The sequence below is a fragment of the Lagenorhynchus albirostris genome, chromosome 13 (genome assembly GCF_949774975.1).
Source record: "Lagenorhynchus albirostris chromosome 13, mLagAlb1.1, whole genome shotgun sequence".
In the NCBI taxonomy this organism is placed as follows: domain Eukaryota; kingdom Metazoa; phylum Chordata; class Mammalia; order Artiodactyla; family Delphinidae; genus Lagenorhynchus; species Lagenorhynchus albirostris.
This window is the reverse complement of record NC_083107.1, coordinates 37,473,493-37,491,104: the sequence shown is the minus strand read 5'-3', so window position 1 is coordinate 37,491,104 and position 17,612 is coordinate 37,473,493. Positions and strand designations below refer to the sequence as shown.

General features: G+C 35.1%; 1 protein-coding gene across 5 annotated transcripts in view; it reads right to left on the bottom strand.

Annotated features, from left to right (window-relative positions):
- The window catches only part of XPO1 (exportin 1), a 43,586-nt gene that overhangs the window by 22,039 nt on the left and 3,935 nt on the right, over window positions 1-17,612 (bottom strand). For 2 of the 5 annotated variants that reach the window (XM_060169370.1, XM_060169371.1), the window contains exons 3-4: window positions 12,339-12,440; window positions 8,733-8,805 (exon numbers count right to left, since the gene is read on the bottom strand). In XM_060169370.1, coding sequence (XP_060025353.1) covers window positions 8,733-8,805; window positions 12,339-12,440 — 175 coding nt within the window. Of the gene's footprint in view, window positions 1-8,732; window positions 8,806-11,153; window positions 11,218-12,338; window positions 12,441-13,478; window positions 13,688-17,612 lie in introns of those variants that run through there. The other 3 variants (XM_060169372.1, XM_060169374.1, XM_060169373.1) reach the window with 3 other exon arrangements.

Genomic DNA, 17,612 nt, shown 5'->3' with positions numbered 1-17,612 from the left:
AAGCAATACCAAATAGCCTACACAATCCTGTAAGTTGATAGTATCAACATTAGCTAGCTAAAAAGCTGAGATTTAAGTAACTCCCATCCTGACTTAGAAGTTATGTATCATCTTGCAAGTTAGTTACACAGCAATATTAACAACCTTATCCCCCAGGAACATATTGCAAATATTAGATCTTAATGATAGGGTAAAAGAAATGCATCACAGAATTTGATTCACTAAAACCCTTTAAAATGAGAACCTACTGACTGCAACATACTGATGGTGCAAACTAAAATATGAGTTAAAAAGTTGCAGTCTCCGGGGCTTCCCTGGTGGCGCAGCGGTTGAGAATCCGCCTGCCAATGCAAGGGATACAGGTTCAATCCCTGGTCCAGGAAGATCCCACATGCCACGGAGCAACTAAGCCTGTGAGCCACAACTGCTGAGCCTGCGCTCTGGAGCCTGTGCACCTAGAGCTCGTGCTCCACACAAGAGAAGCCACCGCAATAAGAAGCCCACACACCGCAACAAAGACCCAAAGCAGCTAAAAGAAAAAAAAAAGTTGCAGACTCCTATCTCTTGCTTTCATAGTGGCTAATTTTCATACAACACAGAAAATAGAAAGCTTTGATACACTCTTACAAAAGTAAAGCTACAATCAGACAAAACTGAGTTAAATCCAGTCCCAACCATCGTGCAACACTATCAGATGAAATTCACTTTAAATATCTGTTTACTCTGTAATCACATCCTTCCATCAAAGCCATGTATAACTGAAACTTCTTTTCTTTCACATTTTAAAATATTTTACAATGTTGTGTTAGTTTCAGGTGTACAGCAAGTCGTTCTGTTATATACAAATAATATACACATTCTTTTTCAGATTCTTTCCATTATACCTTATTATGAGACACTGATATTCAGTACAGCACAATATATGTGCTATACAGTAGGTCCTTGTTTACTTTGTATATATAGTAGTGTATGTTAATCTCATACTCCCAATTTATCCCTCCCTCCCCTCCTTCGGTAACCATAAACTTGTTTTCTATGTCTGAGTATTTCTGTTTTTTAAATATGTTCATTTGTATCAATCTTAAAGATTCCACATGTGATATCATGATACTTGTCCTTCTCTGACTGACTTCACTCAGTATGATAATCTGTAGGTCCATCCATGTTGCTGCAAGTGGCATTACTTCATTCTTTTTATGGCTAAGTGATGTATTTCATTCTGTGTGTGTGCATGTGTGTGTATATACACACACCCACACCCACCCTCCACATCTTCTTTATCCATTCATCTGCTGATGGGTGTTTAGGTTGCTTCTATGTCTTGGCTATTGTAAATACTGCTACTATGATCACTGGGCTTCATGTATCTTTTTGAATTAGAGTTTTCCTCTTTCCTGGATATATGCCCAGGAGTGGAATTGCTGGATCATATGGTTAACTCTATTTTTAGTTTTTTAGGAACCTTCATACTGTTCTCCATAGTGGATTACCAATTCACGTTCCCACCAATAGTGTAGGAGGGTTCCTTTTTCTCCACACCCTCTCCAGCATTTATTATTTGTAGACATTTTTGAGGATGGCCATTTTGACTGGTGTGAAGTAATACCTCATTGTAGCTTTGATTTTCATTTATCTAATATTAGTGATACTGAGCACCTTTTCACATGCCTGTTGGCAAGAAAGAAAGGCTCTTTTCCCATGTCATACTGTTATTACAAACATCTGTCCATTTAAACCACCACCAATGATCATCAGAAAGACATCACTAAAATACAGCTCTGTCCTCTTTACTTTATTGTCCAAAGGAATCCAGAATAACGTTCCTACTCCTCACTCAATAAAATACTCATGAGAATAAACAGCAAAACAAGAAATGAATAGCTAAAAAACCCTCAAAAGCAGGGTTTCTTAACCTAGGGTTCCCATAGATAGGCTAGAATTAGACTATAACTTATTGCCTATATGTTTAGTAGTTTAAAGTGGAATGGATATTTATTCTTTACTCTTAAAAGGGTTTACGGCCTCAAACAGATACTAAACTCTAAAATATATACGGCAATTAAAATTTTAGTAAATTCATAGCATCACTATTTACAATAGACAAAATGTGGAAACAACCCACGGATGCATAAACAAAGTGGTATATACGTATAATGGAATATTAATCAGCCTTAAAAAGGAATGAAATTGTTACATACTGCAACATGGATGAACCCTGGGAACATGCTACTGAAATAAACCAGACACAAAATAGTGTATGATTATATGCATATAATTTACCTAATACAGGCAAATTCATAGAGACAAAAAGCATAAGATAATGGTTAACAGGGCCTGGGGAGAGAGTGTAATGGAGAGTTAATGTTTAATCGGTAGTTTCAACTGGGATGATGAAAAATTTCTGGAGATGAATAGTAATGATGGTTGCACAATACTATGTATTTACTTACTGACAATAAACTATACACTTAAAATGGTAAATATTATGTATATTTAATCACAACAGAACAAGTTTTTATTTTATTAAAAATTCAACAATTTTTCCTATAACAAAAGAACAATCATAATAAAATCCACACCCCTTTAATAAAATCTATAGGTGGTTCCTGTCTCCTGCATGGATGTAAGGTAAGGATTAGGAATTGTTACGTCTCAAGTAAAGACCTCTTATGGAAGTTCCACAGAACTAGGAAACTTTGGGGGGATCAAATGGTTACCTTAACTTCAAGTGGTGGGAAAATACTTTGTCAATTATGTATGATGCTGAAATGCAAAAGAACATCTTGAAAAATACTGCCTTGTTTTATTAGATAAAATGTAAATTTAATCATTGTCTTTGCTTTATTATCCCATCATGTTATAAAACTGGCAAAAATACACGAATAGGAGTGCCTGTCACATCTGCCATTAGACTGATATTTCAAACATTACATTCTATGAGGGGAAAAAAGGAGTTTCTCATGGATTTGCTTCAGAGCCAAGGGCTTAAAGAGCCCCAACACTTAAATTTTCTTTTCAAAATGACCAACAAACAACTTTCTCTGTTCAACAGGGAGTATAACACTATCAACTTAAAATAAGTAAACATACACACAGAGATGTTAAGGATGCTCAACAGCAGAAGTCACAGTGAGAAGCAATTATATATGTACCATAGTGGCTACAATTAAAAACACTGACAATATCAAGCTTTGGTGAGGATGGGAAGCATACTGCTACTGAGAATGTAAAGTGATACAACCATTTTGGAAAACAGTTGGGCAGCCAGCTAAAAACATAAACCTACCGTATGATCTATCCATTCTACACCTAGCTAATCAAATGAGTGACAGAAAGCAGATTGGGGGCTGGGGAGGTAAAGGAGAGGGCAATCACAAAGAAGAAGGTCTTGATTACAGTGGTGTTTTCACGGGTATATGCATGAGTCAAAACATATCAAATTGTACACTTTAACATGGTCTACTGTATATGTTAAATATACCTTAACAAAACTTAAAAAAGCAGTTTTTAAAAGCCAGTATTGCTTAAAGGCAACAAGTTAAACATGTGATATTCAGTACAATGAGAGACTTTAAGCATGCGAGTGACCTGACTTAGTTCTGTTTTTTAAAGTAGCATGCTAAATCCTTTGTTGTGAATATATTACAAGGGACACACATAAATGGTTGTTAAGGAGCCCAGTTAGGATGCTATTGCAGAAATCGCAAGGTAACCTGAGACTAGTATATGATTACTTGGTGAAATGGAGAGAAGTGGGAGAATTTTCATGGAAAAAGGCTGGCAACATACACATTGTGTTTATCCATAGTTAGCACCTAGATATGCAGAGGGCTTTACACACATTACCTCTTATATCACATCCCAATAACCATGCAACAAGACAATCAAGATAGTATGGCTTTATCACTTTGAACTTCTTCTTCATAAATTCACCACTCCCCTTTTCAATATCAGCAAGTTTGTATATATTTCATGAAATGTAATGATCTGTAAGCCATATGCCTTAAGAGATTAAAACATAATCCTTTGGTTTAATTTAAAATAATAGAGATTCCTTAACAAAGATTTTTTTCACGAGAAACAAAGGAGGCCTCCCCCCACTTCTTTATGGTTTGAACCTTCTAAACCAAGCACCAAAATTATTTTTAAAAAGGAACGAAGGTTATAATGAAAGCTGATGTGTATTGCAGACAAGAAAGAAGAACCAACACCACTGACAGTCCTAGTGTACCTTCGCTTCAATGACTAGTAACCATTCCCTATTTGGAAATTATTCCACTTTACGTATTAAAATTTCTTCTTTTTCTTTTCTTCTTTTTCTTCCACTTTACGTATTAAAATTTCTTCTTTTTCTTGAGTCAAAAATAGTCTTAAATAAAACCAAACAAATGGAACCTAATTAAACTTCAAAGCTTTTACACAGCAAAGGAAACCATAAACAAAACAAAAAGACAACCTACAGAATGGGAGAAAATACTTGCCGAATGATGCTACTGACAAGGGATCAACCTCCAAAATATACAAACAGCTCACACAGCTTAAAAACAAAACGAAACAAAAAAACCCCAAACAACGCAATCAAAAAATGGGCATAAGACCTAAAATGACATTTTCTCCAAAGAAGACATACAGATGGCCAAAAGGCACATGAAAAGACACTCAACATCGCTAATTATTACAGAAAAGAAAATCAAAACTACAATAAGGTATCACCTCACACCAGCTAGAATAGCCACCATCAAAAAGTCTACAAATAATAAATTCTGGAGAGCGTGTAGAGAAAAAGCAACCCTCCTGCACTGTTGGTAGGAATGTAAATATGTACAGCCACTATGGAGAACAGTATGGAGGTTGCTTAAAAACTATGGAAGCAACCTAAATGTCCATCGACAGAAGACTGGATAAAGATGTCACACACACAAATATTACTCAGGCATAAAAAAGAATGAAACACTGCCATTTGCAGCAACATGAATGGACCTAGGGATTATCATACTAAGTAAAGCAGACAAAGACGAATATCATATGATATTGCTTATATGTGTAATCTTTAAAAATGATACAAATGAACTTATTTACAAAACAGAAATACAGTCACAGACATAGAAAAAAACCTTATGGTTACCAAAGGGGAAAGGGGATTGGGGGAGGGATAAATTAGGAGTTTGGGATTAAAATATACACACTACTATATACAAAATAAACAACAAAGACCTACTGTATAGCACAGAAACTACACTCAATATCTTAAAATGAAAAATTGTCTTGACTTACTTAAAAATGTAAAAGCAAAAATACTGGGAAAGTCATTAGGGTCTTAAATAGATGAATGAATCCCAAATAGGGAGTGGTGCTAGTCACTGAAGTACTTCAATAATAAGTAATTCATTAATTGAATAATTCTATACTGAACACCTACATACCAAGCAGTAAGAATGCAATAAAGACATTCTCTGATCCCTGATACCATTAAGCTTATTTTTGGGAGGGTAAGATAAAGAGTGAGAAAAACAGTGATAGCTAAGTGGGATAAAGGTTATAGTGGGTGGGGATGGGGGTGACCAAAAAAAACCATTTTCCTGACCTAAAGCAAAATGATAAAAATCAGAGCAATGTAGTTAACTTTGTATTACATAAATCTAAATTCATTAAAATGATTATGAAGGTTATATCTCCCTTGCTCTATTTTTATTAAAATATCTTTTAATTAAATGTTTTTTAACATGTCCTTACTCGGCTATTATCTGTCTTTTGCTTATTAAAATTTTACTCATTTGTGATCCGCTGGTACAGGACACACTAAGGGAACACAGAGCAAGAGACATCTAACTTACTCCAGAACTGTCAGGTATTTTCCTGGCAAACTGTTTTAGATAATGCCCTAAATTGAAAATGCCATTCCACTAAACGAACATGTGAAAATTAACGTACGCTTATGGACAAGAACCTGAAAGCTGATAAAATATATGTTGGATTGGAAAAAATGTACAAAACTTATCTTGGGGGCTTCCCTGGTGGTGCAGCCTCGGTCCAAGAAGATCCCACATGCCGTGGAGTGGCTAGGCCCGTGAGCCATGGCCACTGAGCCTGCGAGCGTCCCAACGGCAAGTGAGAGGCCCGCAAACCCAAAAAAAACAAACAAACAAACAAAACTTATCTTGGCTTGCTGTTTGATAGGTTTGATAACCAAACCTATCATTCCTTTAAAATACATCAAGCATTGCCATTTTCATGAATGAGCTTGTCCAAAAGGGCCAACCTGATTTTTCCCCTCTTTTACCATGTGTTAGCACTTATTACATATACGCCTAATTTAATGATATTTTTTAAAAAATGATATCATTTTTAACATGTTTTATCTTCCTACCTGTAATACTCTGACGTAGGGAATATATTTGTATAGTCTTAATACCTAATGGTACTAAAATGGACAAAGACTAGCTAAAGTGGAGACAACAGCTTAAAAGATATGACAATTATAAACAAAAGGAATGTACAATATTTTGGGGGTTATACTAATTTATTTCCAATATCGAAGTTACTTAAGATGAAGGAAAATTCACATTCAGAAATTTAGTATACTTCGCGAGATACAAAATTTTAGGATTGTAAAAGCCTCCTAAGATTGACAAAGTTGGAAAGAATTATAAATGTAGTGAATAAATTTATTTCCCAATGCTTTATAAATGAGATCAATTACCTTAAAAACACACATCATTAAATGCATCATGCAAAGTTGCTGCTGTATATCTAAAGTTAGACAGAGTTCACTAACATTCTCTGGGAGCCATTTTACACGCTCTTCTAATATTGAGCCTCTGAAAGACCCTAAAAATTACATCACACTTTCCCCATGTAATGACTTCACTGACAGTGAAAACCATACATGTGGTGATAGGAACGTCACGTACTTTTAAAGAAGTCTACATCCCACTCAATCTTATCACTAGTGTTAAGGGGAAATGCAAGGGGAAAGGTGATTCTAATTGATGTTTTTTATAAGTACTGCTTGCAGAGAAATGAAGTATCTCACTAATACAGAATAGGAACACATGAATAAAATAGAATTCGCTTGACTCAGGAAGAATAATCACCACCCCACCTCTACCAGTTTTTGCCAAACAAGATGATAAGACTTTCAAAATTAAAATTATATACATATTCCAGGGCATATATTAAATATACATATGCCCTGGAATATGTATATATTTTGATACTTACATAGAAATATATGGAAGCTTTTGACTTTATGATAAAAACCAAAAGATGCCACTCCCATTCATGCAGAAAGCAAAAACTGTCAAGTCCTCAGGGAGAACTTTTAGCCTCTAATTTTTTCAGTAACAAATACAACCATGACTGATAAGCTAGTATAATTTTAAATTATTTAATTTTATACCTGGAAAATAATTTGGGAGGATCATCTAGCACAATCCTTATATAATAAGAAGCAGAGGTCTATGTGTTTAGAAATTAAAGAGGAACTTATTACAGTAAAATGGCACTGAAGTAAAATATTACACACTTTTTTGTTGGTATGGTAAGCCATACCCAAAGTTAAATTTGAGGCTCAAACCACAAGTATAAAACAACAGTAGTAAAGGAACCAGGACCGCACCTAAGGTCCCTAAAAGCAGTGATGAAGTACAAAAGATCTATTTGGGCCTGAGTCAAACTGTACTTACTAATTTCTGAGAAAGTCACAGAATGTGATCTAAAATGGTTTCAAACCAAAATAAAAACATTTAAAGAAAGAGGAACCTCTTTGGGGGGGCACTATTTCCTCCCATACTATCATTCTTAATTCAGTTTATGGTGTATTACGGATACTGCCGTTAAAAATTGTCCCAGTGACCTCTAAAAGTGCTAGAAAGATGTCAAGATTTAAGTCAGACTGAGTAAATCCAGGTCGCTATTCCACCATAAAGATGACATGAGAAAGCAGGTAAAGACAAATCTTAAAGAGCAACAAAGAAAGGGAACATAATTTAATAGGAAAAAATGCCACCAAAAGTAGTATAACCCCATTTTAAAATCCAGACTTCTCTCTTTATTTTTCAGAGATTAAACAAGTAACAAAGTAGATAATAAGGCAGTATGTGAAAACTGGAAGGAACTGCATTAAAGAATTCCAAGAGACTAACTTTGCCCCATGTTTCTTAAACCATGACTACTTTTACTGAGGTAGTGACAAAGGAAAAAGTAAAAATATTAATACCAGGCATCACCACATCTTCATTTTTTGATCTTTCCTTATTTTAGAAGCCAACCTCTCATAAGGTATGCCCAGAATGTCAAAAGCTAAAGTCTTGATTTTTAAAACTTGTTTCTTCCTTTGCTGTTATATTTATGTTATTCCTTGTATTACAGTACTCATTACTTGCTACTGTGTGATGAATTTAAAACAATACATAAGAGCGCATATTCAAATTTCATTCATTTCAAACATGGTCTAGATTAACTATATAAGTTGATACAAATTTTTCACCACAATATTTACTGTAGAAAGTTTCACCAGTCTGGTTTCTGCTTTCCCCCAAAAATAACCTATTCTTCCCCTGACCCCAAATATAAACAGAACCTGCCTTGCAACATGATGAAAGCAGTAATCCGTTAGAGCATAATAAACTACTAAAGATTCAACACATTCCTCCTGTCCAATACTCAACTATAATAAAAATGCCAGGAATAATAAAATTCTGAATCTACAATTCTTTAAAACACTTTCCTACCTTCACATTGGTTCCTTGGAAGAATCTTCCACCTTGTTTTTATCACATTTTCCAAAATTTGTAGTCCATAATACTGAAAATTGGAGAATAGAAGCATGTGAATATATTGCTGTAAGACTGGCAATTTCCAGGATTCACAAATGGACAGACATTCACACATTTACATCTAAATTTTCAAAAACATTATGCTACCAAGTTTAATTACATATATTAAACAAGGATCTATTTGCCCATATACTGAGTTTTCATGCATTTTCCTCACTTTATTGTTTACTACTCTATTTAACGTCCTGCTGTTTATACATGCTCACACCAGGAGGAAGAACCAAATAAAAAGCCCTTAGCAGCCAAATGGGCTTAGTCTGTAGAAGGAAAAGTAGCAGCCAGATACGAATTCACAGCATAAGTGACTGCTTATAGGCTCACGTACTTTAACACGACCAGGCTCCTAAGAATTTAGCAGCTTGGATGCTCTCAAGCTTCCTACCATCTTCTAGGAGTTGTAAGCTCTTGGCCAAGTATTAAAGTATTGTCACAGATACTTTCTACAGAAAGTGTTTACAAACATCACTGGTGTGTTACTTAAGGAGCAGCAAGACAGCCCACGGGTTTAATTTTAAATTTTAACCCCACCCTTAGAGTTGCTATTTCTACTAATTTAAAGATAAACTTTTGTGCACAGTCAAAATAATACACAAATGAATGTTGCAATCTGTATCTACCTTTCAGGTATTCCTTCCAACTATAAAAATGATAACTAAAAATGTAAGAACGTTAATAAATACAAATACCACTTTCAAGCCATTTTGTCCCTCCTGTTGATTACTCACTCTAAATAGTCAACAATATTTATAACAATTTACAAGACTACAGGAGTTACTACCCAAAATCATTACCATGACCAATTAGTGTGGATAGACAGGAGGAAGAAAAGGGTCAAAACTGTTGTGGTATGCTTCAACTGGTTGAATTAGGGAAGAATCAGCCATAATACCTGAAAGGTAAACTCATTCATATATAGACATTTAACCTCAGATTGCAAGTTTTGGCTGAGAATAAGAGTTCATCTTTAAAATGGTTAGTCATCACACAATAAAATAGGAGCATTAGTATTTCAACCAAAGGGATCATGTGAATGCACACTTTATCCAAAGCACAATATAGACTGTCCCAAACTACATTGTGCTCAAACAGTGTTTTTGCTGTTTTCTTTCATTTTTAACATTTCATACTTTTTAGGAAAAATTTGCCATTTCAACCCAAATCCTACATTTGCAGAACATTCCTTAAAAAGACTTCAAAAATAAAAACAAGGCCAAAGCAAAATTCTGAAATTACAAATTATAAATTTGATGCCATGCCAAAAAAGTTTCATAATCAGCAGTAAATGGTGAAGCTTTCTTTCCTGTTCATTTACCTCTCTTTATAGATCTAAGTTTCAGACAAATGTAAATAAACAAAAAAGGTAAGTTTCTCATTGACTAAAATTCTAAATTAACTTTTAAAAACATACTACCCTAAACTTGCTTTAAATTAATTCTAAAGGCATGAAATCAGAGTGTCAAAAGTTTTACTAAGTCAAAACAAATGCACTTCTTACTACATGGAATATATACCCTCTTGCTAATTCTCAACCAATTACAAAGATCTTTAAGAAACTAAGACACAAAACCTGCCATAAATACACCAGTTAAGAAGTACTAATCTTAATGATAACTTAACCATATTTAGCCAATGTATTTTCAGCCTACCCTTTTTAACTGAAGGATATCCCCCCCTTCATTGTTGCATTTATTTACTTCTGCCTTTATATCTGATGCTGTTACCTGAATTACCTATTTACTAACCTCTAGTCCTTTCTCCAACTGTAAAAAAGTAGCACAAGCTTGCTGAAGATACAATTCATCTTTTCATCTTTCCGCAAACAGGTCTGAGGCAGGAAGCCCAATAAAAGCTTTTCACTACTTAGTTCAAAGGAATACATAGATCACCAACATAGTACCCTAAAACCCAATCTCTCCTAGACATTAAGACTCTACACATGATGAGAATTCACATTTCTTTGAAAAGGAGTATTTTGATTAAAAAATCTGAAGTGATAGCCAAATCTGAGGGCCAATGATAAATAACTACTTTGGAAATATACATAAATAATCCAAATATCATTCTGAAGTATTAAGTTTCTGCTTTACACCTCAGGACTTGAGAAATCCACTGCTGAGTTATGAAGATGAGGGACAGAGAACAGCAAAGACTAAATGAAAAAAATAAATGCATGAAATGATCCCTATGGTAGAAATTTCTACTGAGCCCTTAGAAATACTTATTTTACGCATTGAATTCCCCTTTCCCCTCCCACCGCCCATGAAACAAAAACAATTGATGAACAGAATTCAGTTAAAGGGAATCAAAAGGGTAGACCTTGTGGAGGCCTGCCGTCAAAGCCTAGCTGTGTCAGTTGCACAGGAAGACACCCCTTTTCTTCCTATTACAAGCAATCAACATAATGGAACATTATGATTAATATCAGGTAGTGTTAACATCTTTAAAGAAAAAAAAATGATTGCATAAAAGCCAAATGTCATAGTGCATAAATTTAGCACCAAATCATTTGTAATTTATGTAAATGGAAGAATTCTTTACCTGTTGCTTTCTTTCTGTTCCTCTAATCATCTCATTTTTCACAAGACAAATTTGAGTTTTTAAAAATACTGTTGATAAATCAACTTAAACATTAGTAATGTCTGTCAGTATAAAAAGCAAAATTTACCAGGCAAGCAAACAGGCAAACACTGTTATGTTACTTAAGGTTAGCACTTTGAGGAAGTTCTGGACTGTATTTTTGCCCTAAAATTTATAAGATGTCAAAACTAGTTAATATTTTAAAACTGTTAATTAACACAGTCTGATTTCAGAAACAGAGGTGAACATGGCTACTTTCTGTTTTAACACAATGTATACCAAGTGGAAACCTTGTGTGTATTTAAACAGAATGCCATGCATGGTATTTTACTACTTTAAGGCAGTTTAAAGAGAAGTGTGAATCATCAAGCCTAAACAGTCAAAACACATTTTGATCAACCCTTCTGTTCAAACTTAAGAAAAAAGGACCCAAATGATAACATTTTCAATTGCAAATAAAAACTGAGTGCTGTCCCATTAAAAGCATTGGTACCATGGAGTAGGGTTTTACGCTGCCCACACAACTTGGTTTTGGAGGTGCCTAGCCTGTGTTATATTGATTACTTGCCCAAAATAATTCCTCTGATGTTATGTTTCATCTCTGAATAACATTCAGAATTTATGCCGAGATCTGTACACATATTCTAAAAAGAAAAAAATAAAAACCAAACCAAAAAAAACCCCCAAACAACAACAAAAAAAAGCCACCTTGCATACTAGTCCCAATTTCAAAACTCCATTTATAATTCTTAGGACTATTTGCAAGAATTCATTCTATGTTTAAGGCTAAATTTTGAAATAAGTTAACATTATTAAATGATTTGAGATAACAAATCCTAATACTAAAAATGAGATACCTTCCTCAAAGTTTATGACTGGAAGAAAAGAAGAAATAATGGATTTAAAAAACCACCACTTGCTTACTTTCGTGTTCATATTCTGTGAAAATTCCAAAATTGTGTCGACTCTTGTCCATGCATCAGGATGCTCCTTTAAATGTGTCAGTACTTCTTGAGCCATTCTTTGCTAAAATAGTATACAAAAAGAATTTTAAGCTAACTTGTTCTTTTGAATGGTATTGAGCAAGGCACAAATTCTAATAGGACAGTGATTTTATCAACTTTCAGAAATACTCAAGAAACTAGTCCTTATAGAAATAAAAATGTGTCCATTATCAACTTTAATTAAGAATGGGTACAGGGCTTCCCTGGTGGCGCAGTGGTTAAGAATCCGCCTGCCAATGCAGGGGACACGGGTTCGAGCCCTGGTCGGGGAAGATCCCACATGCCGCAGAGCAGCTAAGCCTGTGCGCCACAACTACTGAGCCTGCACACCACAACTACTGAAGCCCATGTGCCTAGAGCCCGTGCTCCACAACAAGAGAAGCCACTGCAATGAGAAGCACACACACCGCAACTAGATAAAGCCTGCGCGCAGCAACGAAGACCCAATGCAGCCAAAAATAACGAATTTAAAAAATTAATTAAAAAAAAGAATGGGTATATTCTTTTTAAACAGAAAAGTGTTTTCTTCCCCTAATCTGCTTTATTTGGTATTCTCAAAACTGAACTTAAATTCAATCAATTATCTACTCCAACATAAACGGGTTCTCAGCACACAATCAACCAAAAGCAACATATAAAAATTCACATCTACTTAGATAAGTTATGTAATGGCACACTCTGGTTTATAAGAGTCACCAAGATATCTTTAACAAACTTTATCTGTAAAACTATATTTCAGGGGAGACAGATAAAAGCTAAGTCTAAGTAAGTCTACAACTCTCTAATACCTGTTGATACACATAAAACATTAAGATCCTTTTAAAGCAGTATTTTCAGTTTATTGTAAACACACCTTTGTCTCCGAAAATCCTTTAATTTCACATATTAAATCCTTGCTTATTTTGAAAATTTTCTTTTTTTGCTTTTGTATTTCTAAAATGCAAACCCAGAATATTTAAACCTATGAAACCATCATCTAGAATTAACAAATGTTAAGATTTTGCTGCACTTGTCTGTTTTTCTTTTAAACATAAGATCTAAAACTTATGGAACTTTGTACCTTTCTTCAGCGCCATTTCCTTCCTTTGTTCCTTCTTTAGAGATAATCATTTTCATGACTTTGGTGTCTTTTCCTGTCTGTATTTTCACAGCATGTGTATGAATTTCATATAGTTGTGTGGTTACTAAATTTTATATAAATAGTATATTGTAGAAATCCTTCTGCAGTTCGCTCTTTCCATTTGACATAGTTTCTTTCCCTCGGCTTCACTGAGATATGATTGACAATTGAGAGTTTTAAAGATCTAGCCATGTTGACATTATCCAGTTTCTTCATTTTAACTGTTAGTTTTTCACACAATATGAACACTACATTTTATCAAAGGCTGATAAGTCTACTAATTTTTTTCAGGAAGCAACAGCTTAATCTTTTTCACCTTTATAGGCTGTTTTGTAGCTCAACTGGATCCTCCCTAATTAACTTTTACCTATTTCTATCACGTGTTGTAACCAAAGAGTAAACTTTTATGGTTTTAAAATTTGGCAATTATCCTTCTGTTAGATCATTTACTTCATCAAGGGTTTGATTCTATGGGTTAAACAACGAAGCATCAAAAGGAGGGGAGAAAAGCATTCTTATTTAAACCATCTCTGACACAGACATCTCATAATCTTTAAGTTGGCTTTTATTCCAATTTACAAAAAAAAAAATTTTCTCTTGTGGCTTTTTTTTTGTTTTTTTTTTGTGGTACGCGGGCCTCTCACTGTTGTGGCCTCTCCCATTGCGGAGCACAGGCTCCGGACGCACAGCCTCAGCGGCCATGGCTCATGGGCCTAGCTGCTCTGCGGCATGTGGGATCTTCCCAGACTGGGGCATGAACCCGCATCCCCTGCATCTGCAGGCAGACTCTCAACCACCGCCACCACGGAAGCCCCTCTTTTGGCTTTTATACACTGCTTATTGTTTAAAACATTGACAAATACACACCCACTAAATTAGGTAATGGTTCTGTATCCTGACAATAAGACCAGAAATACTTTGGAACTTGAAAGAAAAATAAGGTGCCTGGGTTCCACCCTAAGGGTCTGGGATTAGAGCAAGTGTGTGAAGTCTTGAAATACAACTATACATTTTTTATTTGATTTATTTAAAGGGTTGTAATTGTATCATATAATAAGCAACCAACAAAAGGTAGAAAGAATGGTGATGTGAACTATTTATGGCCAAAGCCCATTTTAGCAGTGTTTTGATTCTCTTCCTGAGAATATCTAACTGGATAGACTTGCATATAAAACAGTAACAAATATTAAGAGGATAAGGTACATCAAAGATCCATGCCTAGTAAGTTATTTGGTCAAGATACAACTTTATCAGATTTTTTGAAGTGATGAGCATTCTACACATAAATGAATAGTTCCCACACTATCACCATTCATTTCCATCTCCCCATAAATCACGTTCCTTCCTTTTCAGTCATCCTTTTTGTTGTAATTTTACTCTCTAAAGTTATTGCTAGTATTTGCATCCTTTTTTTAATTTGTCTTAATCCCACTGTCCTTACATAATATATCCTTTTCTTCTTTTAAAAAATATATTCCTTTATTAACTTAAAACCCCAGGAGGGGTTAAAAAAGGCACAAAGGCAAACGGAGGAGAGAGAAAATCTGGCATCTCCCTGTGTTACTAACTGAATGGTGAAAGTATTTTAGTTGCTAAGCAATAGATAAAAGAGTTCAAGACACTTAACACAGTACTGGAGAAAACACCCAACTCCAACATTTTTGTTTCCCTGGCGTCCTACTTGGCTAAAAATAGAAAAATGTTTATAACAGAAGGTAGTCCTAATATTACAGTGCTAATTATTCTACTATACTACCCATCTAGGCAAAAGTTCTATCTACAGATTAAAGGCCACCCTTCTAATAATTCCTTCCTCTCCAAAGTTACGAAATCCTTTTCAAAAAAGTTAGGCTACATACAGGTGAGTTTAAAGCTTAATTAGCATAATTTCTACTTGCTATTTTAAGTACATATTTTATGACAGACCAAAGCCAAACAAAAACTCCCCACCAAACCATATTTTAAAACAATGAGTTTGGGCTTCCATGGTGGCGCAGTGGTTAAGCGTCCGCCTGCCGATGCAGGGGACACAGGTTCGTGCCCCGGTCCGGGAGGATCCCACATGCCGCGGAGCGGCTGGGCCCGTGAGCCATGGCCGCTGAGCCTGCGCTCCGCAACGGGGGAGGCCACAACAGTGAGAGGCCCGCGTACCGCCAAAAAAAAAAAAAAAAAACCCCAAACAATGAGTTTACATCACGTATGTGAAATCATCTTCATTATACTTTCAAAGTCCCCTTTAAACAGAATGGCTCCTAAATAGCAGTCACCGCTAACAGGTGCTTTACAAAACCTCATCACTAATCCTCCAGTCTCTTGCAAGGTAGGTAACTTTGTAGATGAGACTCTAGAGGAATGACTAGAAAACTTACTGGAATAAATTTAAGACATTTAACACTAAAAACATGTTTTCCGGGCTTCCCTGGTGGCGCAGTGGTTGAGAGTCTGCCTGCCGATGCAGGGGACACGGGTTCGTGTCCCGGTCCGGGAAGATCCCACATACCGCGGAGCGGCTGGGCCCGTGAGCCATGGCCGCTGAGCCTGCACATCCGGAGCCTGTGCTCCGCAACGGGAGAGGCCACAACAGTGAGAGGCCCGCGTACCGCAAAAGAAAAAAACAAAACATGTTTTCCACTGCAACCTTCAACTTTTTATTCAAAATAAAACCCCCAAGAAGTGGTATATAAAAAATTGAACAAGGAAGTTTAAAGATATCACTTTCAGAAAAGGGGTTCTTAACTGCCTTTAAGCTCTAAGCCTGTTCCCTTATCTACAACACATACCAACTTACTGATTATTCTTTATGCAACTGACTTGTCCCATGAGAAATCTAACCAGACATAAAATTCTTACTTTTGGTAAAGTTAATTTTGTCTTCATAAATGGAAATATCTGTAAGCACTTTTCTAAATCTAGTCTTTATTCAAAAGTCAAATTTAAAACAAATCATTAAATCTCGACACTGTGAAACATTACTAAAGCAGTATTACAACATAGTCTTCATAATTACTTCTGTTATAAGCCTCGAACACTGGTCTATTTAGTCATCATACTTCTAGATGCTGTGAACCAGGTTAAAAAAGAACGAAGACTAAAGAGCAGTGGCAGCTTAATGATGTGATAAAATTAAATGCCTATCTTCCTAATGGCTTATAGACTTATGCTTCTAATATAGTCAAAGTTGAGCCCAACCTTACTTCATGTATTTCAACCTTACTGTCATACTTTCTTCCAAAAGCAGCTGCTTTCCATACATCCATGCTGGGATGAAATGGAGCTTAAAGCTCCATGTTGAATGTATGGTATGTGTAGTAAATACGGATACTTTTTCAGGAATGCTTTTGGAGACAAGAACACTGATCGAAAGCGCCTAGGAGTATAAAACTGCACTAACAAGCTTACAAAATCACTGTAATTTTTTCCACTCATACAACTTTCATGGCCCTTTTTCCCTTTAAATTTTTTCTTTATTATAGTGAAACCAATGTTAGATTTCAGAAGGGAACAGAAATACTTATGCACTTGCTAATATTTATACATCATGTTTTTTGGACTATCTATAAAAGATACTACTATATCCACCTTTCAGAGGTTTCTAAAAAGTATCAAAGTAGCCAGGGTTTAACTATGCAAATATAAATTAATGGCTTGACGATACATTATCTACCAGAAATGCACTTTTTGGCAACAAAATTTTACTAATAAGATATCTGTCACGTCACCTTATAAGATTTTTTTAATCCAGGAACAGAAACTTTTACTCGTTTAAAACTTTATTAGGTCCACAGGGTGCAGATTGAAGATTGTCCAGTTTCTTGTACCATAAAAAAAATTTTAAATTTACAAACATTCCTGGTTTTTTTTAAAAAAAAACCCAAACCTTAAACTGATCAAAACATAGATTAAGTGTAAGATAATTTCCTATTTTAACAGTTTACAAGTGCTAAAATTCAAACAATGTAAAGATACCTGGTATTGTGGGATATTTAAAACAAGTTTTATCTGTGAAGTACTTCTGCAATTTAAATGTTTCAAAAACAGAAGACTCATATTAACTCCAAATACATTAAATATATA